At 42.7% G+C, this 27747-nt stretch overlaps 1 protein-coding gene across 1 annotated transcript in view; it reads right to left on the reverse strand.

Moving 5' to 3' along the window:
• Positions 1-27747, reverse strand: part of LOC111975523 (dual 3',5'-cyclic-AMP and -GMP phosphodiesterase 11A) — a 57764-nt gene that overhangs the window by 22082 nt on the left and 7935 nt on the right. Inside the window, exons 3-12 of the mRNA XM_024003835.2 lie at positions 21981-22070; positions 21156-21296; positions 20860-20924; positions 18847-18979; positions 12854-12929; positions 10392-10459; positions 10139-10231; positions 2977-3027; positions 1154-1300; positions 142-249 (exon numbers count right to left, since the gene is read on the reverse strand). Of these exons, the coding sequence (XP_023859603.1) occupies positions 142-249; positions 1154-1300; positions 2977-3027; positions 10139-10231; positions 10392-10459; positions 12854-12929; positions 18847-18979; positions 20860-20924; positions 21156-21296; positions 21981-22070 (972 nt within the window). The remainder of the gene's footprint in view (positions 1-141; positions 250-1153; positions 1301-2976; positions 3028-10138; positions 10232-10391; positions 10460-12853; positions 12930-18846; positions 18980-20859; positions 20925-21155; positions 21297-21980; positions 22071-27747) is intronic.

The raw sequence follows: 27747 nt of genomic DNA on the forward strand, positions 1-27747 counted from the left end.
AACAATGGACAGAAGATGAAGCAGTTGGTGCACATTAGTCAGTGTCCACATGTGTTGGGGCAGGTGTGGTGTATTTGAACGGTCTCCGTTTAGGCTAATGATAGGCTAATGCTAGACTCCCTGTGCGTTCTCCATATTCACCGTTAGTATGGCGAACATGCACTGGCAGACGTTGAAGGCGTGCCTCCAGTTGTGGTACAGCACCATGCGGTAGTTCTTCCTGACCGTCAGCAGCCATCTGCACAGAGTCTGTAGAGAGTCAGGGGCACAAGAGGAATGGACAGAACAGGGTCCGTCAGCAGACAGTAGGCTGGTGCATCAGCTCTCACACTCAGGCCGGGATTCAATCCGATCGCCCTTTGTCTGCAATGTACGTTTTAAATACATCATTTACGCTGCATATGTAGGCTCAATCGGAAATGTCTTTAATGGCGCATTGTACAAATCTGCAATCCTATTGAATCGCGGCCTCAATCTAACCTGCCATAGCAGTGTTTCCACTGCTGTTGTTAACAAACACACACTTCCTATTGTGAAGCTACAGGTAACTGCCAAAATAATGGAAACACTTGAGTAAATGAGGGATACAAAGTGTATTGAAAGCAGGTGCTTCCACACATCCCATCATGCTTAGGGTCATGTATAAAATGCTGGGCACGCTATTATTTTGGCTACCATGGCTATGCCCCCATAGGATGACAATGCCCCCATCCACAGGGCACTAATGGTCACTAAATGGTTTGATGAGCATGAAAACAATGTAAACCATATGCTATGGCCGTCTCAGTCACCAGATCTCAACCCAATTGAACAGATTCTGGGGCGGCGAGACAGTGTTTTCCACCACCATCAACAAAACACAAAATTATGGAATTTCTCGTGGAAGAATGGTGTCGCATTCCTCCAGTAGAGTTCCAGACACTTGTAGAATCTATTCTAAGGTGCATTTGTTTCCTTTATTTTGTCAGTTACCTGTGTGTGGCAGCAGTAGCAGTAGTAGTAGTAGTAGTAGTAGGAGTAGTAGGTCTTTCCTGTTGAAAACCATTCAGTAATTGTATTTTACCATGTGGAAAAAGCTACTGTGTAAATACCACACTGCATATTTGATTGAATAGCGGGCTCTGTCAGAGCATTGGGTCAGAGCCGCTCTCACCTCGTAGTCGATCTTGAACTTCTGCACCATGCCCAGCTCCATAAACATCCTGAGGGCTGCGGTTATCATGGCGTCTACATCCAGAGAGAAATCATCAAAGGAAAGCTTATCGATGCCAAAATCGCAAACAAGGGGGATGTTAGCAGCCTGGGTTATGGAAAGAAGAGAGAGAGAGGTCATTTTGAGACACTGAAAATTCAACACATGGAGAGTTGCTAATGAAGACTCCGAGAGCTCGTGTTTAGAAAGGGTTGAAAATTAATGAGAAAGTATCACCAGTGGAATTCATTGTTGTTAACTTCCTGTGAGCTCATTAACAAATRGTGGTAGTATTCTATATTTAACCTATAATACTAACACAGAAACACCACTAAACCAATTTAATTATCCCAAGACTTCAACCCACAGAGAGCTCTCTAATGAAAATCAAAGCATAATTGTTCAGAAAGACTGAGAATTTAAGTTGTTGTCTTATTGGATTACATGTGCCATTGGTTTTTCTTTCTAAGGGGGATAAGGTAACATCTCAGAATATGAAGGTTTTGCTGTTCTCCTTCCGCAATCCCTGTGATGTACCATCCAGCCTCACTTCCACCAAGAGAACACAGCAGAGCAGAGCAGCCAGGAAAGCCCACCTTTTCTAGGAACCGTTTGTCTTTCAGGTCAGCAGGTGCGTCGGGCTAATTCAARGCCTTAGGTTATGAATTGTAGCCAAGTTTTTTTTTGCCGGTGACATTTACAATTCTCCGGAATCTGGGGTAGAGTGTGTTTACTGAGGTTCTGTATGTAGGCCAGTTATGAAACGGATAAAGGCAGGGTGGGTGCTGCTGAGCACTGTGCTGTGCCTGCATGTGGTGAGGGGGAGATCTGACAGATGTCACATTGCATGGCTGATTCTCAGTGCTAATGGCCACCGGGACAAGCCCCATATCAAAGAGCAAGAAAGACATTTAACACATCACACATCACACAGTTCTGAGAATGTTTTTTTTTCTCGGATTGGTTCCAGAGGCACGCTCTATTACTCTCTAAATAATGCAATGAAAGTGATTGGCTATTGATTGACTTATTCATTCCAAATACCACAATTAGTTGTTTTCATGTGGGACTTGAAGGAGTACTGCCCCGACCTGTGTATACAGTACGCTGCCTTGCACCACACTGCAGTCCAGGGAAGCAATTGGAAAATGAGGTCCGTGAAGCGAAGCCATCAATCTATTCCTATCATGTAGTACCATTAATGATTTCTCATTTTACATTGGAAGGTAATGCGTGACAAAGCTTCATTCCGAAAGTTATCTCTTAATTGAAAAAAACATATTACTCTGGGCGGTGAACTACAAATGGGGTTTTCCTCACAGTTCACGTTCTTTTGTTCAGTATATATAATATTATTATTATTCTGCAAAATATGTGTATTTAGCATCAGTATAAGCCAGAAATGAAGAATGTTTGTTTGCTTTACTTAAGCTTTAATAGATAATGCATCACAAACATCTCAACCAGTCGGTTGATTTGCCCAATTATAGTAAAATAATTCAAGTAATAACAACACACGTAGTTCTTTTGTATTATAACTGTATTATAGCTCCCGTACCATTGTTGTGAATGATATATATATATATTCATGTCAAAGTCATCAGTCAACTCCATTACACTCAAAAGTTACTTCAACTTCAACCAGTGAATGCTAGCGATGACTACACACACACACACACACACACACACACACACACACCACACACACACACACACACACACACACACACACACACACACACACACACACACTTTCTCTTTCATATAAGAATAAGACCTAATACCTTGAATTTGTCGACCTCAGTCTTGGAACAGGTTGCATGGTATGACAGAACCTGCAAAAGAATACAGAACACAGTGGTGAAAAAAGTACCCAATTGTCATACTTGAGTAAAAGTAAAGATACCTCTATAGAAAATGACTCAAGTAAAAGTGAAAGTCACCTAGTAAAATATTAATTATGTAAAAGTCTAAAAGTATTTATTTTTAGTATCAAAAGTCAATGTAATTGCTAAAATATACTGTACTTAAGTATCAAAAGTAAAAGTATTAATCATTTATAATTACTTAAATTAAGCAAACCAGACAGCACAATTTTCTTATTTGTATTTATTTATTGATAGCCAGAGGGACACTCCAACACTCAGACATAATTACGAACGAAGCATTTGTGTTTAGTGAGTCCGCCAGATCAGAGGCAGTAGGGATGCCCAGGGATGTTCTCTTGATACGTGCATGAATTGGACCACTTTCCTGTCCTGCTAAGCATTCAAAATGTAAGTACTTTTGGGTGTCAGGGAAAATGTATTGAGTAAAAAGTACATTATTTTCTTTAGGATTGTAGGAAAGTAAAAGTTGTCAAAAATATAAATAGTAAAGTACAGATGCCACAAAAAAACTTAGGTAGTACTTTAAAGTATTTTTAACTAAGTACTTTACACCACTGGAAGCACATACAGTATATTTTACATACAGTATTTCATATTCATAACACTGGCTATAGATATCAAGTCATGCGCACTACACTTAGGACAGTCATAGTCAGTAATACTTAATAGGTCATAAAAGGACTTTAACAAAGGTTATTTATGGAGCCCTTCTGCTAAGCTATGCCTGTGGACCAAATAAGAAAAACCTTTGGTGGCAATGACTGACCACCTCAATCTGCTCTAAAGGTTATGTGAGGGAAAATGTTATTGTCTGATGAGCTAAGCCTTGAATTGTAAACAGCATCTCCTCTCTCTCCATCTTGGTTTGTGCAGGTGACTGTGACCTCCTCCTCAGACCAATTGGCAGCACGCCCAGAACACTGTTCTGGGAACCAAAAGGAGTATCTCAGTTTCAAGGTCCCAGCATTTAGAGAAGAAGCCTTGTGAGGTGTCAATCAGTCACGTGCAGGAACCAACGTTAATGATGAATAATGAATAATGTAAATCATGCTTATATGACTTGTTTGTGTAGCAGTAGAAGAGGACTGAAAGGGAATGGCCTCTTCAGAGTTTTGATCATGCTTGGATTGAGTTTGTGAACCTCTCCGGCCGTGATACTAAAGATTGGTTCATTTACATTGAGTTTGAGTCCTTATTGGGGAATTTCCACAACAGTTACTATAAGCTTCCCACCGTGGATCTATGTGCCTGCGTGCACGTGGGTGGAGATTTTTGGAGTAGCGGACACCTTTTGGTAACATGAATTCCAGAGTAGGAATTCCCTAACAGAAATATGCAAATACATGCTAGAACGCACCAGTAGGATCTCGCTAGCTCGTGCTTGGCTCTGCCCACCTCCTTGCTTGTTCTGCCCACTATGATTAARGTGTTCCCATTGGAAACAACAGGCTGTGGTCAATCTTGGGTTAGTTATTAAAAATATTAGATAGTAGCTAGCTGGCAGCCTGGCTAGTGGGCTTTACCCTGTTAGCCAGCCTTTTTAGCTTTCGACATCTCCATGTGAAATAATCAAATGTACTGTATGATTAAAAAAATATGCCTTCATGTTTTGGTCAGGGAGAAAAAATGCACATGGCTAGCTAGTTGGCTCCAGCAGGTGCTACCATTTCACATAGCCTATAGATCAGATCAGGAACCAAGTGACAACACTGCCCCCACGACTGTCTCGGTTTTCAGCTATTACAAGGAGCCGCCCCTTGTGTGACGACACTGCAACACTCTGTCTTGTGTCTGCATAGCGCTTGTAGTGAGCTTTAACGGACAGTTCTACACTTACATGTTGCACCACCGCAACATGCAATATTTTAACGCAAACACTGCAGAAGAAGTTGATCTTTCGTCTGGGTGAGGCTACAATACATAGAGTTTCCCGGGAAAGCTGTGAAGCACAGGGGAAGCTGTGAAGTGAGCTGTAGCCTATTGCGTGATTCTGTTTATGAGTCTGTTATTAAATCATGCCAAACAATGTTTACTGCTTTTCATTAAATTATGAATGGCTATAAATATTATATAGCCTATAAGGTACATTCGTTCATATGGGCAGGCACTGCATGTTTATGCTATTCATTAAATCACACATGGCTACCAATATTGTATATACATTCATTCATATGGGCATAATATTATATATATAGCCTACAGAAATTGGTTCAGGTATGGCCTACAATTAATTTGTTCCTATGGGCAGAATATTGTAGGCTAGGCCTATATACATTAGTTCATATGGGCAGAATATTGTAGGCTAGGCCTATATACATTAGTTCATATTGGCAGAATATTGTATATAAATTCATTCATATGGTTCTATAAAGGCTGAAGGCCTGTATCTAGTTTCTACAATGTATTTTTGTTTCAAAGAATGGATTTAGTTTTATCTTGTTTTTGCACCATCCATTAGCACCAACCATTCACTATAAAACATTTAGTTATCAACAAAAAAGGCTTAGCAAAATACAAAAAATGATAGTGCAAAAACAAGTAGGCCTAAAACATTTATTTCAAGTAACCCAAAAATAAGAGTAGGTTACATAACAATGCTCTTCCGTAAAAACAAGTTCATAAACAAATCGTTCAAGAGTGTGCTTTGTGTTCTGGTCTGATAAGGATTTTGGAGTTGTTGAAAGGGTTGAAATTGATAAGTGTCACGAACAAGTGTCCAAGTAGGCTAGGTCCTATTTTTTCTCTTCGGGGAAGACTCCAGCTATTGAGTCGTATACTCCTCAACCAGTGACTTCAGATACTTCTATTGCTTGCGGTAGTAGGGTCTTTGCCATGGCGGTGGAACACCAGTAAGTTGCTGCTTCATTCTCATTTCASCTCTTTGCTGCTGTCGTTGCAATGCCTCTATGTGCCAAGATTTGCCTACATTTTACGATGCCAGCCCTCCACTCTGTTGTTGGTCTCCACCAAGTCTTGCAGGACAGCATCATAGCACTTCCATAATTCTGAAAAAAAAAGAAAAGATAGGAGAAGATTAGCAACCATGTTATTGGCCTTGGGCATGCTGTAATCATAAGAAGAAGACTGCCATTATTATGCTAAACAACAAACAAGACATACCTATGGGAAACATTGTCTTTCTTGTGTTCTTCAGAGAACTTGGAGATAACCCCATTAGTGAGGGTTATGCGACCTCAGCATTCGAAAAACATCATATTCAGTGCACTTCCAGGAGGACTTATTTTGCAGTCTGTCGTTCCCYCCTGTAGGTGTATCCATGCGGCAGAATATTTTTTCCACACACAGAAAGGATAAATTCAGGTCCCATTTCCTGTTCTGACCTCCAATAAGAATAGTGAATGCTGAGGGTAGCAGTGCAATATCTATTTAAGCAGAATATTTGGATTATTAGCATATGAATGACTTGTAATTCGATTGCTGGACTATCGAAGTCATCCATCCAACCCATTTATTCAGACCCCCCCACAGTAAATTGTGATCTGCCCCTAAAGCTCTGAACCCTTCATGCTGAGGAATGCTGGGGGAACCGAGATGTCAGCCCCGATGTCATTCCCTTTGCTTCCTCCATCTCCTAGGAGAAATACCTTGCGCAGCAGCCTTGCAGTTCCTTATTTGATCAAGAGAGCTCATGTTTATTCATTGCTGCCAAAGGCAATGCATCTCCACGCTCGTATTTTCCCTATAGCCATTCCTTCCTATGCCGCTCTTCACTATGCTCTATCCCAGGCTTCCTTCCTGCCGCCCTGTCCCCAACAACGAGGCAACCTGCACAGCCCACTTGAGAGCACTGTCCTCTCTCTCACAAAAAGCATAGAAGAAGCTGATCAGTCTTGCATGCCTTATTATTGATCAGATAAGGGATTGCTTTTCACAATCTCTCTTTAAAAATGTATATGGCCCTTTGTGGAGTGCAGACTACAAACAGCGATCCATTGATGCTCACTGATGTAGAAATATGATGTAGAACTATGACACTAAAAGCTCCTGAGTGGTGCAGCGGTCTAAGGCACTGCATCGCAGTGCTAGAGGCGTCTCTATAGTCCCTGGTTCGATCCCGGCTGTATCACAACCGGCCGTGATCGGGAGTCCCATAGGGTGGTGCACAATTGGCCCAGCGTCGTCCGGGTTAGGTGAGGGTTTGGCCGGGATAGGCTGTCATTGTAAAATAAGAATTTGTTCTTATTAACTGACTTGCCTAGTTAAATAAAGGTTCAAATAAATTAAATAAAAGGAGGCACTGAGTCCACTATAACAGAAGAGAGAAAAGGAGAATGTGAGAGAGGAAACCAGGAAAGAGGAGAAGAGAAAAAGAGAATGTGAGAGAGGAAACCAGGAAAGAGGAGAAGAGAAAAAGAGAATGTGAGAGAGGAAACCAGGAAAGAGAAGAAGGGAAGAGAAGAGAAAAGGAGAGTGGGAGAGAGGAAACCAGGACAGAGAGGAAAGAGAAGAAGGGAAGAGAAGAGAAAAGGAGAGTGGGAGAGAGGAAACCAGGACAGAGAGGAAAGAGAAGAAGGGAAGAGAAAAGGAGAGTGGGAGAGAGGAATACCAGGACAGACAGGAAAGAGAAGAAGGGAAGAGAAGAGAAAATGAGAGTGGCACAGTAGCCAGCATGGGAGAGCTTTCCTGATGGTGTCAGTGGACTGTCTGAGTCAGACGCCACAGTGGAGTCACCAGAGCCCTGCAGTACAGTCCATTGTAGTAGGCCAACTGCCCAACCAAATGTGTTGCCACACTAAAACAACAGCACAGTATCCCAATATCCATACTGGACATCTACTACTGGAACCAAATTGGATAGACTAAACGCAGACCAAATTCCATTCAAATATCAATCCTGCTGTAATTTTGGTCACTATACACAATAAAATAGGATTTGATGAGAAACCATTCAGGATACCACTGCCACAATATATTTTGTTTAAAGAGCAACTGAACGCAAAAAACAACTGAAAACAGCCTATGTTGTAAGGACAGACGCTGGGAGACGAGAAGCAAGTACAGGAAGTGAACATTTAATCAATAACAGACAAGAAACAAAACACGGACAGCYTCTGGACAGGGGAAACATAACGACATTAATGCTGACACGGGATGACTCTGAGGAACAGACAGATATAGAGGGGGCAATCAACAAAGTGATGGAGTCCAGGTGAGTCCAATGAAGTGCTGATGCGCGTAACGATGGTGACAGGTGTACGTAATGATGGGCAGCCCAGGCGTGACATTACCCCGCCCCCTAGGGGCGCCACCTGGGCATCCCACCTGGGCGAGCCTGATGGGCCGGCCGAGGCATGGGAGCCCGACGAGCCGGCCGAGGCGTTGGAGCCCGACGAGCCGGCTGAGGCATGACGTGAGATGGGAGCCTGCCGAGCCCGCTGAGGCGTGGGAGCCTGCCGAGTCGGTTGAGGCGTGGGAGCCTGCCGAGCCGGCTGAGGCGTGGGAGCCTGACGAGCCGGCTGAAGCATGACGTGGGATGGGAGCCTGCCGAGCCAACCAAGACAAGAAAACCTCTTGAGCGAGCTAAGGCATGGAAGCCCAACGAGCCAGCTGTGGCATCCCCGGTTCCTTCGGCAGCCGCACCCAACATCACCAACCAAAACAAAAAACAAAAAAACTCCCAACATTGGTGTCAGCATTCTGTAAGGACAGACACTGGGAGACGAGAAGCAAGTACAGGGAGTGAACATTTAATAAATAACGGACAAGAAAAAAAACACAGACAGTGTCTGGACAGGGGAAACAAAGCGACATTAATGCTGACACATGGATCAAACTGAAGAACAGACAGATATAGAGGGGGCAATCAAGAAAGTGAAGGGGTCCAGGTGAATCCAATGACGCGCTAATGCGCGTAATGATGGTGACAGGTGTGCGTAATGAAGAGCAGTCTGGCACCCCCGAGTGCCAGAGAGGAAGGGGAGGGAGCAGGCGTGACATACACTACCGTTCCAAAGTTTGGGGTCACTTAGAAATGTTTTTGAAAGAAGCACATTTTTTGTCCATTAAAATAACATCAAATTGATCAGAAATACAGTGTAGACATTGTTAATGGTGGAAATGACTATTGTAGCTGGAAATGGCTGTTTTTTATGGAATATCTACATAGGCGTACAGAGGCCCATTATGAGCAACCATCACTCCTGTGTTCCAATGGCAAATTGTGTTAGCTAATCCAAGTTTATCATTTTAAAAGGCAAAATTATTAGAAAACCCTTTTGCAATTATGTTAGCACAGCTGAAAACTGTTGTCCTGATTAAAGAAGCAATACAACTGGCCTTCTTTAGACTAGATGAGTATCTGGAGCATCAGCATTTGTGGGTTCGATCACAGGCACGAAATGGCCAGAAACAAAGACCTTTCTTCTGAAACTCATCAGTCTATTCTTGTTCTGAGAAATGAAGGCTATTCCATGCGAGAAATTTTTTCTGATTTAGCTAAACTAGTCTGCCTGCCTAATGTGCCTGCTAGCTACTACTAGCTAGCTTCATTGACAAACACAGAGATGGAAATTAACTAGCTAGCTATTGATTTTCGGGACTGATAAACAGTGTAGCTTGTGCTTTATTTAAAATAGTTTGACAGATTGCTGCTGATGAAGTTGTAGACATGTTCTCAGAAATCAGTCCTGAGCGCAACCAGCAGCAGCTGGCTCGATTTACTCTCTAAAGCGCACTGACTAGTTTTTCATGCAAATYTTTTAACTTGAGTAATACTGCACCAAACACCTTAACTAGATGTACAATTGGGTGACTAAGACCTCCTCTGCAAAAACCTCAAAATTAATTACAGATTTTTTGATTTATCTTAAATTAGTTCTGACTATTTTGAGGAAGTGGTGGTGGCTGTGTGGTTGCTAGAATGACAAACAACAGTAACTTCCAGGGTACGATAAGCGAATATAACACAGGCACATCAAACCACACCCCCAAGATCCAAATTGTATTTTTCTTAAGGAGCAGCAGAAAAACACATGCAGAATTGGTGCGTTCAGCCCCCCTTTAAGTGCTATAAAAAGGAATGAACATTGGTGCTTACATCGAGAGCCACGGACTGTTTGGCCCAGGACTTCTTCACCTGGTCGTACATGATGGTGTTGTTGATGCCAAGGCCACAGAAGATCACAAAGGCCTGAAACACACCACACTGCTGTTACACTCTCAAGGTCAAGGCACACCGAAACAGGGAGACATGTTTGACGTCATAACACACAAAAAACTTGTTCACACACACACACACACACGCACACACATGCAGCACCTACGCACACCACACAAAACAAAAGTCCTACCTCGAACAGTCTCTGGTCTGCATCATCAAACTGGTTACCATCCAGCCTGTTGAGCACCTGAGCCACACCTGCAACAACAGACATCAGGATCACTGACACTACCACAGACGCAGACCAGGCTAAAGCCCTCCTCTTTCTGAGACGACGGCCATTCCTGAGAGCCATAATTTTATCTGACACTAGTTCATTAGGGCTGGGCTACCATTGACTGGGCTGTCGTACACACACTAGTTCCGCTCCCACAACCCCAATTAGCAGGAGGAAATCACACCCACACATTCATTAAAGTCATTGATAAAACAAGGCATTTTCTGCTATCACTTTTCAGTGCAATATGCAATGCTTCTACACTGTTATAGACGCATGTCGCTGTATTTCCTAGAAGAAGGAGTAAGAAACAGGAAACAGTAGTGTTGTTGACCTGAGTAATTAAAGTGTCTAAGCCTGTTGTAATGTAAGGTTGGAGGTCATGTCGATGGCAACAATAGAACACTGTGTATCCTTTGATCTTTTATTTCAAACACAAGTCCCCTGGTTTGGAGGCACGCCAGCAAGCAAAGACAGGCTGCTCTCCTCAGTTTATCTACTAATTAAAAAACCCAGGACTTTGCTGATAAGGCTAATTGTTAGTTGATAGAGAATCGTCTTCTATCACCCGAGAGAAATTATGCTAACAAGCAGATATTCAAGTTAGCATTGAGTCCCTGGAGAGGTCATTGTACGTTCTACAGTATGTCTCTATGGGTTGTACTGTAGGTTACTGGGGTGCTGTCAATATCACTGAAGATGGAATCATATTTTTAKAACCTATATAGAAGAGCATTGAGATAACAGTGATGTAACAATCTAGCCCAAGGCTTTTTTCCTCTATACTGTTATATCATAACCTCGGTACGTGGCAGGAGGATATCTACCTTCTGAATAAACAGATCTTTGACTTGATCATTTCTCTGCTGCTGTTGTGCTTTATAATGGCTTTATAATGGCTTTCAGTCCAGATCCTGATAGTTTCCTCCCACACACACATTATTCTCTCTCCTGCTCACTCTCTCTCTTATCCCCCTCCCAACCTCCATGCACACACGCACGCACACGCACGCACACACACACACACAATGCTTGCACGCCAACCGCACGCACGCGCACACACACACCCACCCACCACCCACCCCTCTTCTCCTGCTCCCTCTCCTCTCCCTCTCCCACCTCCACAACCCACACACACACACACACACACACACACACACACACACACACACACACACACACACACACACACACACACACACACACACACACACACACAACACACACACACACACACACACACCCCCACCCCTCTCTCCTGCTCCCTCTGTCTCTCATTCTTCCTCCCCCTCCCAACCTCCACAAGCCCACACACACGCATGTACACGCATGTACACGCATACACACACACACACAATGCTTGACACCACACCACACACACACAGCATCCACAATGATCTGTGGTCGCGACTGACCGTCTGTAGCAGTGCTTTCCCTGGCAGCCATGCTGCTGATCACTTTGCACAGAAACAAAACTAATGACTTCCCAAGTCAGATCTCTGTGGGCCTGAGTCTAGCTGCTAGCATTGCCTCTCCTTGCAATATCCAGCACCAACACCAGACTGTAGATCAATGATGTATCAGAGTGTCAGAGTGGTGAGGACCTTGGGGTGGTTGAGGAGCACAGAGCACTGCATGGTGGAGCAGCCAGGACTAGGGAGGGAACTCCACCTCTGTGAGAACTGACTGATATGAAGGCTTGGCTTTAATCAGGCTACACTGCTTTAAAAGGGAAATCTGGGAATCACAAAACCACAAAGCGTCACCTTTCCACTTTTTCGGTAAACAGCTGAGTGATGGGGCAGGAGAAATGTAACCACAGTCAAATTCATAAGATGGAGCTATGGATGCAAGGACTGATCATCCGTGGAATTAAAATGACAGTTTTAACCATGTTTTGAAGCTATACAGTGTTTGTTTGCAATTACAGTGTTCATAAGCAATGGAGTAAAACAAGRTTTGGGTTGCGATGGATTTAAACAGTTGAACTAAGGGTAATAGACATTAATGCATTATATTCTTCAAGAATCAATGGCTATATATCATTCATTTAAAAGTCCAGAAATTGATGTATCAATCCCAGATCGCCCCTTTAATTGAGCATCTAAATGCTACCTAGGAGAGCATTACAGGCAGAGTATCCTCTCTAGATTCTCCAAACAAGACACAGTGACATCTGAGGTTATCGGAGGTTTGGGACATCATGTACGTTGGTTTGTTGATGTTCCTCTCTCATGATTAAAATCACTTTAAGCTTGAATGCTGGATTATGTCTTAGTTTTGACATCTGTCAACATAGATTTATCAACGGACATGTAATGGCACAACTGACTATCAAAAGAAGTCAGTGAAAAAAGGACAARTTGAGAATTTACCAATGATTTGATGGTTGCTGTTCCAAATAGGTACACAAAGCACTGAACGAATGTGGAAGCCGGAGAACTGATCTGCCTAAACGAAAGAGAAAAGAGACTGGAGCTGAAACTGGGCTGTTATGATTTATTAGACATGTAAACTGTATCCTAAAGAGACATACAGTGCCTTCAGAAATATTCATACCCCTTAATCTACATTTTGTTTTGTTACAAAATTGATTATATATTTTTTAAACCTCACCCATCTACACACAATACCTCATCATGACAAAGTGAGAACATGTTTTTAGAAATYTTTGCAAATTTATTGAAAATAAAATACAGAATTATCTAATTTACATAAGTATTCACACCCCTGAGTCAATACATTGTAGAATCACCTTTGGCAGCGATTACAGCTGTGAGTCATTCTGGGTAAGTCTCTAAGAGCTTTCCACACCTGGATTGAGCAACATCTGCCCATTATTCTACTCAAAATTCTTGAAGCTCTGTCAAATTGGTTGTTGATCATTGCTAGACAACCATTTTCAGGTCTTGCCCTAGATATTCAAGCCGATTTAAGTCTAAACTGTAACTCGGCCACTCATGATCATTCACTGTCTTCTTGGTAAGCAACTCCAGTGTAGATTTGGCATTGTGTTTTAGGTTATTTTCCTGCTGAAAGGTGAATTAATCTCCCAGTGTCTGGTAGAAAACAGACTGAACCAGGTTTTCCTCTAGGTACTTTGTCTGTGCTTAGCGCCATTCCGTTTCTTTTTTTTTATACTGAAAAACTTCCCAGTCCTTAAAGATTACAAGCATAGCCATAACATGATGCAGCCATCACTATGCTTGAAAATATCGGGAGTGGTACTCAGCATTGTGTTGTAATGGATTTGCCACAAACATAACAATTTGTATTGAGGACAAAAAGTGAATTGCTATGCCACATGTTTTGCAGTATTACTTTAGTGCAAACAGAAAGCATGCTTTGGAATATTTGTATTCTGTACAGGCTTCCTTCTTTTCACTCTGTCAGTTAGGTTAGAATTGTGGAGTAACTACAATGTTGTTGATTCATCCTCAGTTATCTCCTATCACAGCCATTATACTCTGCAACTGTATTAAAGTCACCATCGGTCTCATGGTGAAATCCCTGAGTGGTTTTCTTCCTCTCCGGCAACTGAGTTAGGAAGGACGTCTTTATCTTTGTATTGACTGGGTGTATTGATACACCATCTTATTTTTGATCTACTGTTGATCTACTGTTTTGATCTACTGTTCTTTGCAAGGTATTGGAAAACATCCCTGGTGTTTGTGGTTGCATCTGTGTTTAAAATTCACTGCTCGACTGAGAGACCTTACCGATAATTGTATGTGTGGGGTAAAGAGATGAGGTAGTCATTCAAAAATTATGTTAAACACTATTATTGTACACAGAGTGAGTCCATGCAACTTATTATGTGAGTTGTTAAGCACAAAATTACTCTTAAACCTATTTAGGCTTGCCATACCAAAGGGCTTGAATACTTGACTCAAGATATTTCAGCTTTAAATGTTGTATTAATTTGTAAAAATGTTGAAAATCAGAATAACACTTTCACATTATGTGGTATTGTGTGTAGGCTGTAACACAACAAGTGGAGAAAGTCAAGGGGTGTGAATACTTTCTGAAGGCACTGTAGAGAATGTAATACATGCATTACTTCAGCAGTATTTCAACTCTGCACAGGTACAAGGTTCACTATGGATCGGATATAATAATTTTCAATACAATTACAAAAACATGGGCATCGTTGGTTGCATCAACCATTATTATCACGTGAAGATCAACAGTTGAGATCGGAACTCAAACATCAGATAGAAAAGCCTCGGAGCCATATCAAATGGATATTATCATATATAATTCATAATCATGTGACAGCATACCAATGATCAAAGCTGTAATATTGTTTGAGTCTTTTATGAGGCTAGCTTCTCCGATTTTAACCAATAAAAATAGCTGCTGAATGGTTTCGGTTATCATTCAAATACATACAGTAAATGTATATACTGTACAGTAAGCACCTAAACCCGGTATATACAGTYCCTTCGGAAAGTATTCAGACCCCTTCACTTATTCCACATTTTGTTACGTTACAGCCTTATTCTAAAATGGATTAAATGGAGAAAAAAATCCTCAGCAATCTACACACAAATACCCAATAATGATAAAGCAAAAACAGGTTAACATTTTTTTGGCACATTTATTAAATATAAAAAACAGAAATACCTTATTTACATAGGTATTCAGACCCTTTGCTATGAGACTATAAATTGAGCTCAGGTGCATCCTGTTTCCATTGATCATCCTTGAGATGTTTCTACAACTTGATTGGAGTCCACCTGTGGTAAATGAAATTGGAAAGGCCACACCTGTCTATATAAGGTCCCACAGTTGACAGTGCATGTCAGAGCAAAAACCATGGCATGAGGTAGAAGGAATTGTCCGTAGAGCAATCCGAGACAGGATTGTGTCGAGGCACAGATCTGGGGATGAGTACCAAAACATTTCTGCAGCATTGAAGGTCCCCAAAAACACAGTGGCCTCCATCATTCTCAAATGGAAGAAGTTTGGATTCACCAAGACCATTCCTAGAGCTGGCTGCCAGGCCAAACTTAGCAATCAGGGGAGAAGGGCCTTGGTGAGGGAGGTGACCAAGAACCCGATGGTCACTCTGACAGAGCTCTAGAGTTCGTCTGTGGAGATGGAAGAACCTTCCAGAAGGACAACCATCTCTGCAGCACTCCACCAGTCAGGCCTTTATGGTAGAGTGGCCAGACGAAAGCCACTCCTCAGTAAAAGGCACATGATAYCCGGCTTGGAGTTTGCCAAAAGGCACCTAAAGAACTCTCAGACCACAAGAAACAAGATTCTCTGGCCTGAATGCCAAGCGTGTCCCTGAGTGGCCCAGCCAGAGCCTGGACTTGAACTCGATTGAACATCTCTGGAGAGACCTGAAAATAGCTGTGCAGCAACGCTCCCGATCCAACCTGACAGAGCTTGAGAGGATCTGCAGAGAAGAATGGGAGAAACTCCCAAAATACAGGTGTTCCAAGCTTGTAGCGTCATACCTGAGAAGACTCAAGGCTGTAATCGCTGCCAAAGGTCCTTCAATAAAGCACTGAGTAAAGGGTCTGAATACTTATGTAAATGTGATATATATATATATTTTTATATATATAKATTTGCAAAACATTTCTACAAAACTATTTTTGCTTTGTCATTATGTTGTATTGTGTGTAGATTGATGAGGGGGKAAAAACAATTTAATTAATTTTAGAATAAGGCCGTAACCTAACAAAATGTGGAAAAAGTCAAAGGGTCTGAATACTTTCTGAAGGCACTGTATACAGTACAGTTTGAAGTCGGAAGTTTACATACACCTTAGGCAAATACATTTAAACTCAGTTTTCACAATTCCTGACATTTAATCCAAGTAAAAACTCCCTGTTTTAGGTCAGTTAGGATCACCACTTTATTTTAAGAATGTAAAATGTCAGAGTAATAGTAGAGAGAATGATTTATTTCAGCTTTTATTTCTTTCATCGCATTCCCAGTGTGTCAGAGGTTTACATACACTCGATTAGTATTTGGTAGCATTGCCTTTAAATTGTTTAACTTGGGTCAAACGTTCTGGGTAGCCTTCCACAAGCTTCCCACAATAGGTTGCGTGAATTTTGGCCCATTCCTCCTGACAGAGCTGGTGTAACTGAGTCAGGTTGGTAGACCTCCTTGCTCGCACACGCTTTTTCAGTTCTGCCCACAAATTTTCTATAGGATTGAGGTCAGGGCTTTGCGATGGCCACTCCAATACCTTGACTTTGTTGTCCTTAAGCCATGACCCCAAASTTTGGAAGTATGCTTGGGGTCATTGTCCATTTGGAAGACCCATTTGCGACCAAGCTTTAACTTCCTAAATGATGTCTTGAGATCTTGCTTCAATATATCCACATAATTTTCCATCCTCATGATGCCATCTATTTAGAAAGTTTTAAGTTCCATTAACATCTGCTAACCACTGAATTGGTCCACCCACACAGACAGTGTGGTGAAGAAGGCGCAGCAGCGCCTCTTCAACCTCAGGAGGCTGAAGAAATTCGGCTTGTCACCAAAAGCACTCACAAACTTTTACAGATSCACAATCGAGAGCATCCTGTCGGACTGTATCACCGACTGGTATGGCAATTGCTCCGCCCACAACCGTAAGGCTCTCCAGAGGGTAGTGAGGTCTGCACAACGCATCACTGGGGGAAAACTACCTGACCTCCAGGACACCTACACCACCCGATGTCACAGGAAGGCCATAAAGATCATCAAGCACAACAACCACCCGAGCCACTGCCTGTTCACCCCGCTATCATCCAGAAGGCGAGGTCAGTACAGGTGCATCAAAGCAGGGACCGAGAGACTGAAAACAGCTTCTATCTCAAGGCCATCAGACTGTTAAACAGCCACCACTAACATTGAGTGGTTGCTGCCATACATGTAAAAAAAATGTATCACTAGCCACTTTAAACAATGCCACTTAATATAATGTTTACATACCCTACATTACGCATCTCATATGGATATACTGTACTCTATCCATCTACTGCATCTGCATCTTGCCATCTTTATGTAATACATGTATCACTAGCCACTTTAAACAATGCCACTTAATATAATGTTTACATACCCTACATTACTCATCTCATATGTATATACTGTACTCAATACCATCTACTGCATCTTGCCTATGCCGTTCTGTACCATCACTCATTCATATATCTTTATGTACATATTCTTCATCCCTTTACACTTGTGTGTATAAGGTAGCTGTTGTGAAATTGTTAGGTTAGATTACTCGTTGGCTATTACTGCATTGTCGGAACTAGCACAAGCATTTCGCTACACTCGCATTAACATCTGCTAACCATGCGTATGTGACAAATAAAATTTGATTTGATTTGTGAAGTGCACCAGTCCCTCCTGCAGCAAAGCACCCCCACAACATGATGCTGCCACCACCGTGCTTCACGGTTGGGATGGTGTTCTTTGGCTTGCAAGCCTCCCTCTTTTTCCTCCAAACATAACGATGGTCATTATGGCCAAACAGTTCTATTTTTGTTTCATCAGACCAGAGGACATTTCTCCAAAAAGTACGATCTTTGTCCCCATGTGCAGTTGCAAACCGTAGTCTGGATTTTTTATTGCAGTTCTGGAGCAGTGGCTTCTTCCTTGCTGAGCGGCCTTTCAGGTTATGTCGATATAGGACTCGTTTTACTGTGGATATAGACACTTTTGTACCTTTCCTCCAGCATCTTCACAAGGTCCTTTGCTGCTGTTCTGGGATTGATTTGCACTTTTCGCACCAAAGTACGTTCATCTCTAGGAGACAGAACGCGTCTCCTTCCTGAGCGGTATGATGGCTGCGTGGTCCCGTGGTGTTTATACTTGCATACTATTGTTTATACAGATGAGCGTGGTACCTTCAGGTGTTTGGAAATTGCTCCCAATGATGAACCAGACTTGTGGAGGTCTACAATTGTTTTTCTGAGGTCTTGGCTGATTTATTTTTATTTTCCCATGATGTCAAGCAAAGAGGCACTGAGTTTGAAGGTAGGCCTTGAAATACATCCACAGGTACACCTCCAATTGACTCAAATTATGTCAATTAGCCTATCAGAAGCTTCTAAAGCCATGACATAATTTTCTGGAATGTTCCAAACTGTTTAAAGACACAGTCAACTTACATTTCTGACCCACTGGAATTGTGATACAGTGAAATAATCTGTCTGTAAACAATTGTTGGAAAAATTACTTGTGTCATACACAAAGTAGATGTCCTAACCGACTTGCCAAAACTATAGTTTGTTAACAAGAAATTTGTGGAGTGGTTGAAAAACGAGTTTTAATGACTCCAACCTAAGTCTATGTAAACTTCCGACTTCAACTGTATATTGTAATGTAGTTCCAGAGGAGATTATTTTACCTCTGCGTCAAACCGGGGATCCTGGTAGGCATCACTGATGTTGACGGGCAGACCAGTGGACGCTACCAACTCTGCTATACTGTTGTTGATGAGCCAATCAGAGTAGGAGGACTTCTCCATGCTGTCTTTAAAACTACAGGGACACCCGGACGTGGAGGGAAGAGAAGAGAGAAAGTTAAATATTTGGGTCGTTGTAATTATTGACATGCAGTGGAGAAGAGGAGGAGAAGGACCCTAGTCACATGCATGTTCACTGAGAGGACAAATCTTCCATTGTGGGTCGGATCATTTTGTTCAACCGTTTGTTTGGTTTGTTTGGTCTTTGATCATTAATAACCGTCATCATTATCATCTTAGAAAAGGGATTATTTTTCACATCTCAAACTCAGGCACATGCACGTCCGCTGTTGTTGTTTCCCGTTTTGATTTGTATTTAATGAATGTCTCATGGATATCAATAAGGCTCTCCAGCACCTTCTGAAGTAATGAAAAGTTAATTGTGGGATTGTCTTCCTCCCCAGTAGACGCCCACACTGCAGGAGAATTGACTCCTTCCTCGACACAGGCTTCCCATTCAGGTTAGGGTGCATCCTTAGCATATTTCTCAGCTAGCGCCTCCTGTGCCTTTCCCCTAACAACACCATACTGTACATACTCGTTTATTGACAAGGAACTTTAAAGATTCACATAGAGACACTGTGTCCTCTGAAATCTCTCTGATATCTCCCCCATGTAGATGTAAAACCCACACAGACGCAGCGGGGAGTAAACCTCAGTAGTGTGATCGCTTCTCTAGCTTCTTCTGCCTCCCGTTAGGTGCAGCCAGAGAACCAGCAATGGAAGCACACAGTACCTCAACATTATTCTCCCCAAGGGTATAGAATTTCCCAGGTGCTTTAAAAAGCCTATGCCTTTGACGTCAGATTTATTCACTTAATTAAACACATAAATCTTGCACAATCCCCTACGCAAAAATAACCTTTTGGAATAGCATCATAAACACATATTCCTTTGAACTTGGTGATCATTTCTGTTTACTTTATAACTTGGAATCAGGCTATGGTCATTTGTCTGCCATTATGGGAGAGCAGTGTGCACTTCACATGATAAGAGCAACACAAATCAAAGGTGATGCGTCTCCTGTCAGAAAAGGCTGAACTGGCCAGCCATGCAGCCTGACATTTCACTGATTACTATATTATTATGCTAAGATGCTTTTTTAAATTACTGCAGTAGTTATCATTGCAGCCTTGAAGTGGGCATGTCTGTTGTAGCCTGCACCGGACTGGAGGATAATTTGTCATCCTTTTGGTGAGGTTTTTCATCCATAAACAACTCACATTGTTTCCAGCCCCTCCACTTCCAGCCCCTCCCCTGCCTCGCGGGGGAGAGAAGCTCCAAACCCCAATTAAGGAGGACTCCTACAACATGGCCTTCCCCATTTACAATCCCCATATTACTTCCGCCATATTTAATCTCCACATTTTTTTCCCTTTTTTGAAGAAGTTCCACAGAGAAAATAAACAAACAGTTTTCACTGTTTGAGCTTAGAACTAGTCAGATGAGGCATTGKGCAGACTTCGCAGGTCCGCCGGCGGTGTACGTCTGCAAAGGCGGAGCTGCGATTCTTTGGCAAGAGCCTTGACATCAGGAGCAGAGGGAAATGGGAATATTTGTGTGACAGAATACGAGCTGCACTCACTACGCAGAAGCATGCATGCAGCTCAAAGAACTCCTGCTTTCAAAGGGCTGTAAAACTGGACAGATTTGAATCTTTAAATCCATAAATGTCACACAAACTCATTTGTCAAATGTGCATTTAAGTTGGCCAATTCAGCCACGGGTCTTTTGATGAATCTGATAAATATGAAGAGATTTTTTATAGAGGAGATTCCATATACAGTATGAGGTGGGGAAGTGTTCATATGTTAATCAGTAAATCCAGACTGGACAGTGGATTTCTCCATGGAAACGAGTGGACTGTTGGGATGGACAACTGTGCACCAACTTTACCTGCTTTCTATGTCTGCACTGCATTTGGGGGACAGCAGTTCGAACGACTTGGTGAATTTCACCACCTGTGGGATGAAAAGAGAAAACATCACTGGTAGAACTGTTTCAAATGGAAATGTCCCTCCAGCATTTCCTCAGGTACTGGAGTCACAAACAATTTGTCAAGTACAAAGCACAATACATCAGAAAGATATTAATTCTGTATAGAAATCTAACCCTAGTCAGTGAGGAAAGATAGAGAGAGACAGAGGGAGAGAGAGCGAGAGAGAGAGAGAGAGAGAGAGAGAAGAGCATACCGGTGACTCAATGTCCTCCAGCAGTTGGACAGAGCAGCGCTCACACTTGAGCAAAGTCTGGGCGCGGTACATGATCTTCCTCACGATCTTCTCCAGGTCGGTCTGCTCCTCAAACAGGTCGTTGACCACCTCCAGGAGCGACTGTAGGTCAAATGTCACAGCACAGACACACAGACATTACTGCTGCTATTAGTCAATGCATGTCTGGTCAACTAGACACTGCACAACACATAAGATAACTTTTCAGACGCAACTAATAAATACTCAAAGCCATTTCAATGGAGATGTTTCACCTCACAGAGCTAGAATTATAATGGTTTCTAATACATAAGGGGACAGGATAATATCATATGCCACCGTTCCACAATAAAGTAGATCAGACACTATCTAAAGCACTACCAACTCAATAAGACACAGCAGAGAGCATAAACCAGTGAGTAACGGTGGAGGATCTCTGTATCTCTCTCCCCTCTTCGCGCTGGTCTCTGTTCTCATTATGTTCTCCCCCATCAGAGATCAATGTGGGACAAGCATTAGAGCGTCTCTAGACGCCTGCTGTGAGATTTACACCCTGGACCCTCTCAGCACACTGCTGGTCCCGCCCCTCCTCCAGCAGAGAGGTCCAGGCAGGGCTGTACATGGCTCCCTGATCCCCACTGCAGTGGCAGCAAGTGGGCTCATAAAGATCAATACCCGGCATCACTAGTGTCAGCAATGGGGAGGAGGTGGGCTGCTCTATGGGGATGTATAGACACCATACTTGGATACTAGTGCACTCTCCAACCAAAAACCCTGCCTTGGCTTGTCCCTGCCTGCTTCCCTTACCCGACTCCTGTCATACTCTTTTCTGGAGGCAGCGAAGAGCTGTGCGTTGGAGATGGCGATCCCACAAAAGGGCAGGTACATCTGCAGCACCTGTGGAGACATCACATCAGACAGACAGTCAATAGGTTGGACATACAGACGCTGAGCTCAACACAGGAAAAAAGGGTTTACTGTTCAAAGGATGCCCGGCCTGACACTCGGTGACCAGCCAATAGATTCAGAGGAACAGTTACTGTTCAATAGACCAAGGTCAGGGGGGAAAGGTTAGTTGAAGATAGGACAGTCAATGTGAGAGCAATAAGCCATATGGTTGGTGAGTTCAAAGTCTTCCAAYTCAGAATAATGATTGCCAGCTGCCTTGTTAGGCTATAGGCTATGGCCACACAGAGACGCATGAACACAAATGAAATTGTATATTTATTCAGCTATTGTCCGTATTGTCCGTCAAAAGTTCAACTCATCGATTTCGGATGAGCTTCAAATGTAAATAGGCGGACATATTGTGCATTTATGGAAAGACAATCATATCTGTTGTCCATTATCCGTCAACATATGACTACCATTGAAAAACAATTGGCTTAATCTGTCATTTTCTGACCAAAAAAATATTGCCTTTATTAATATTGAGGCCAGTTTTACTCTATAGGGGAATGAAAATACGACATAGCTGTGTGCACGGTTATATTCTCATACCATGCCCGGGGGGGGGAAAGCACACCTTTAAAATTGACCTAATAAAGAATGGCCTTTCATCAGTGTCATTTAATTGCCAAGACAAATAAATCAATCCAGTTTACATTTCCCCGTTTGACTGAATGGTTTGACCCTTTGCCTCAAGGTGATAACATGAATTGCATAACAGATTTCATGTTCCACTCCACCTTTTCTTTCTTTCTGTATCACAAAACATGGGTCCACCTGCTTACAGGGCAGGCTAGATGATGTATGACTCTTGATGGCTGGGGGTTCATTAGTGTGTTATGAAAATCTAATCAACGCCTCGCTGGTAGAAATCGAACGGCATTCCTTCTGTTGCTGCCAATCCAATATRCTCGACAATGCTCTGAGGCACATGCATGCACGCATAGCCAGGGACGGAGAAGGGGTGTGTGGTACTTTACAGTGTGCTGTGGAGATTGCCGTACTAATCAGACCTACGGTATCTGGGACAGAGTACGGTCTATCTCACAGACCATGGGGRCTTACCTGAGAGACACTTACACCACTGCCCTTTGACAAAGGATCAAGAGCAATTAGAGTCCTTTGCTTCACGTTTAGTCAAATCACCTCTGTTTTTGGCTGCTGCTTATACCACGTCAACCAACAACGTCCAACGAATGCACTGAGGTGTCAGACCCTTAAGAACAATGGGGAGTTACTCAGCTGTTACCAGTGATACATCAGATACTGTTACACAGATCACCTCGTCCACCAGCTCTCTTGAGCCTGCGTCAAGGCTACACTGAAGAAAGCGGATGTTTCACTATCTGAAACTGTCTTTGCTATTTGGGATGCTTGGGACGTCCCTACCCTAAACCCTAACCTTAAACCCTACCCTTACCCATAATCCTTGCCTAACCCTAACTTTAACCATTTTAAATGTCAATTTCAATGAGGGGTGGGGACGTCCCAAGGAGCACGGACCATCCGTGGGCATATCAGAAGATCAGAGGGAGTAATCGTGGCACTTCTCACTAACGACAACTACAGACAGCCTACTGTAAAACAGACAACCCATTTCCAAGTTTGGGACTTTATTTGTGCCAGACGTACAACTATGTCCATGTATAATGCTGGCTATGGTTTATTCTACACATTTCCCTTTAGGACTAAGCAGCMTACCATCTCTATCACCTCACCTCACCTCTGTATCTCCCGCCGGTCACTACCTTACCACATACATTCACTATCATGCTTTCTAGGGTGACTCTACAACCTACACAGCATTCACTATACACACACGTACACATCATAATGCATGGAGCACGTTCACATTCAAAAAAATAAGAGGAAAAACAGCAACCCTATATATAGCATATACACCTGTACATCCACTAAAGCTATTGAATTATTTAATAATGATCTTCCAGAGAGGCTGTCCAGCAACCATCAATTGAGCCAGCAAGATCACATTAATTACAGACAAGACTTCGAGGACCCAGCTATGGATCTGCCTGTATAAGTAACAGGAAGAGGAGAGGGACACACACGCTCAAGTAAAGCATAGGTTGCAGCAGGTCCATTATACTACAAGGCTGCATTACAAATAAGAGGCTTCAGCCCATAGAGGCCAGAGGGTTGACCAGTAAAGATGTGGTTTAATAATGAAACTGACTAAGGCCTTGGGGACCCACTACTAATGTAGGAGAAGCCAAGAGGACGTGACGGCGTTGCAGTATGCTACTGTGAACCTAAGCCTGGCTCTTAATTATTTCGTTAGCTACACAAGCTGTTTACAGTAGCTAGTTGAGCTAGCTAAGGATTGTATTCAATCTATTCAGAGATGTTATGCCATTGAGCCCATTGTTGCTGTGCCAAGAGTCTTGCCGTGTTGCGTCTATTCTCCCCCTGCGTACAGCAGTCGGTCTCCCGTTTCCCTCTGATGTCACTAGGGTTCTCTCTAACTTGCGTCAGCAGTGCATGTAGCACTTTCCAAATGCATTTAGCTGTGATTGCTCTTTATGGAGGTGGCATCAATTATTGATGTAAGAGGAATCCACACTGAGACAAATTCTCACCATGCAGCTGGCTCTTATTATTCAATTTGACCATGAATAATTCCAGACACTTCACAGATCAGGTGAAGATGAATTATCTAGTTTCCTGTGGGTCTTATGCGTGGCTCTGGAAGCTATCAGGGCGGGTTCACAACCCTTTATATGCCTTTATTGACTGTGGAGCTACGTTTTCACAGAACACTTTAACAGCACTGAGTGGCTCTAACTTCATGCAGACCACTACTGATTGGGTAAAACAAGCCTTCTAATGCCACCACATGATGTCGAACGGAGCTGATTAACTGACGACGATGTAGGGAGATGAAACAACTGAAGCCATTCCTTTTCAATGGAAGTTAAGCGAAATGGGCGGGGGACCGTTGGGCAATGCGACCATTGGCGAGGGAGTGTGAACAAAGCAGGACCTAAGTTGGGGAAAGCCGGAGATACTGTATATAATGACAAGATGGTCTAGTCTCCGGCCTAACAATGGGAGTTGTTGTCACAAAGGCTGTAAGGCAGCCGATCTGCTTAACGCTGTATTCACATTTTGACGGGAGTGGACCCTCTCGCTTCACCTCTTCCTCTCTCAGCTTTCCCCAACTTAGTTAACATGCACTGGCAAGACAAATATGTTTGAATTCTGTTTAAAGTATGAAGATCTTTTATATTGACTAGTAACTAATTACTAATTCAGAAATACAATCAAAATCTACCACTTACATGATTGTAAACAATTCAAGATTAACCAATGTTGTAGAGAGTACATAAAAAAAGAAAAAGGCATAAAAAAAAACACATTGCATTGAAACAACAGTAAGTGTTGCATCAGCGCAATAATGTCAAGTTAGGTTATGTGTGAAAAGACTTTGAACTACAATATATTGCTCCTGCGACATATTCTCCAGAAGTGCTTTGGCTATAAAGTGCTCTGGTTCTTTATGGAGCTTAATTCCAGTAGAGGATGGAGAGCCTTTAAATCGTGGTGACTATTATGGTGTCCTTGTGTTCTGCAGACTACAGTTCCATCTGTAAGCTGAGAAATGGTGCGGACTAGAAAAAAATGGAGGACAGGGGTTTGTGGACTCAAAACACAGCTTAATCAATGGTACGACATGTAGTGTGACTTGACATGATCAAATACACAGACATATTTTGTCACATTAATAACTGACAGTCATTGTAGTGTATGCCCTGTATCATCCATCTCTAGAACAATATTCAACACACTGTGTTACTACAGTATTACCACAAAAAATATTTCTCCCAAATTCACATTTGAGATGTTAATGAGACCTTCAACATTTGTAGAGTTTTTACAAACCTCATGCCAAACAGCTAACCTTGAAGATCACACTGCAGTGATCCCTGAATCAGGGAAAATCCCCCCATGGGTAACAGGGTGAATCAACAGCAGAGAAAGAGGGCATTTGATGAAAGGTTACAGGCCCAGTCCTCCATAATGATCATCACTTCAAGCCCAAATTGCCACTAATTACTCTGATTTGCTCCAAGGGTCTGGCCTTGTCGGGAGCGAGCTACACTACATAATTTCAACATCAGTTCAACATGAGTGCAGCCAATCAAAAGAGCCAAGCACCATTTCCTGCTCTGTGTCACTGAGGGCTGTCCAACGAAGCATTGTCGGTGGAGCTCATAAAGAATGATAGAGGCCTCTAGTGGGCAAAAGGCCATTTTAGCATGGGCAGCGCCATTAAGAGTTTCCACCATGCCTCCGACATTTTAAATTAGTCAAAGTAGACAACTGGGGGGGATTCCTATGGGTGGTAGCCTCACTGGCGATGCCCATGCTGTCACTGACATTATAATAGCAAAGATAGAAAGATGAGTCTTCTATCTATCTCTATGGTCAAGCTGCACCGCCCAGTCCTCTTGACAGCTGTCAGCCAGGGGAACGAGTCAGCACTGCGCGCCTCACATGATGCTAGCCCACGTTCAATCTCTCTCTAGCTCATACTGTTATCCCCCTTTGCTTCAAGATATCCACTATCATCCCTGTGCCCAAGAAAGGGAAAGTAACTGAACTGAATGACTACTGACCTGTAGCGATCATTTCCGTCATCATGAAATGCTTTGAGAGGCTAGTCAAAGACCACATCACCTCCTCCCAACGTACCATTGGGTGCACACTGCCAGGCCTCCAGGACACTTACAACACCAGGTGTCGCAGGAAGGCCAAGAAGATCATCAGGGACCTCCGCCATATCATGCTGAATAGCCACCACCATTGAGCAAGTTGAGGAGGATAAACTCCTAGGTATGACATTGGATGGTCAATTATCATGGGCAAGTCATATTGACAAAGTTGTTGTGAAGATGGGGAGGGGTATGTCTGTTAGAAAAAGATGTTCTGTGTTTTTGTCACAAAAACCAAATGTACTAGTTGTTCGGGCTCTGGTCTTGTCCCATCTTGATTACTGTCTGGCTTAGAACAGAGCAGCACACCTTGCCCTTAACTGCAGATACAGAACTAACATCAACAACATGTATGCCAGTCTTTCCTGGTTGAGGGTTGACGAGAGAACTGCTTCTCCAAGTTTTTATGAGAAATAATACTGTGACGAAAAATCCAGATTGTCTACATAATCAAATAACATTCAGCTCAGACACCCATACATACAGTACACGACATGCCACCAGGGGTCTCTTCACAGTCCCCAAGTTCAAAACAAATTCACGGCGACGCACAGTTTTATACAGAGCCATGATCTCATGGAACTCCCATCTCCAATTTTTCAATTTGTGTGTCTGTCCTTGTGTATCAGTGTTTCGTTACTTGTTGTGTTTTATGTTTTTTGTAGACCCCAGGAAGAGTAGCTACTGCTTCTGCAAAAGCTAATGGGGATACAGGTAAAGAAATAAACAAATGTCTCAGCATCATTCTAGTAGGCCATGTCTCAACTCCCAAACACTAGCAATATCCTGGTAAGACTGATGCCACTGTTACCAGACATTCTCAATCATTTCATTGGGATCTTTAATTTACATTTCCTTTAGCCAGGGCAGGGGGCAGGGGACAGGAGAGGAGA

Source organism: Salvelinus sp. IW2-2015, linkage group LG2 (assembly GCF_002910315.2).
Source record: "Salvelinus sp. IW2-2015 linkage group LG2, ASM291031v2, whole genome shotgun sequence".
Classification (NCBI taxonomy): domain Eukaryota; kingdom Metazoa; phylum Chordata; class Actinopteri; order Salmoniformes; family Salmonidae; genus Salvelinus; species Salvelinus sp. IW2-2015.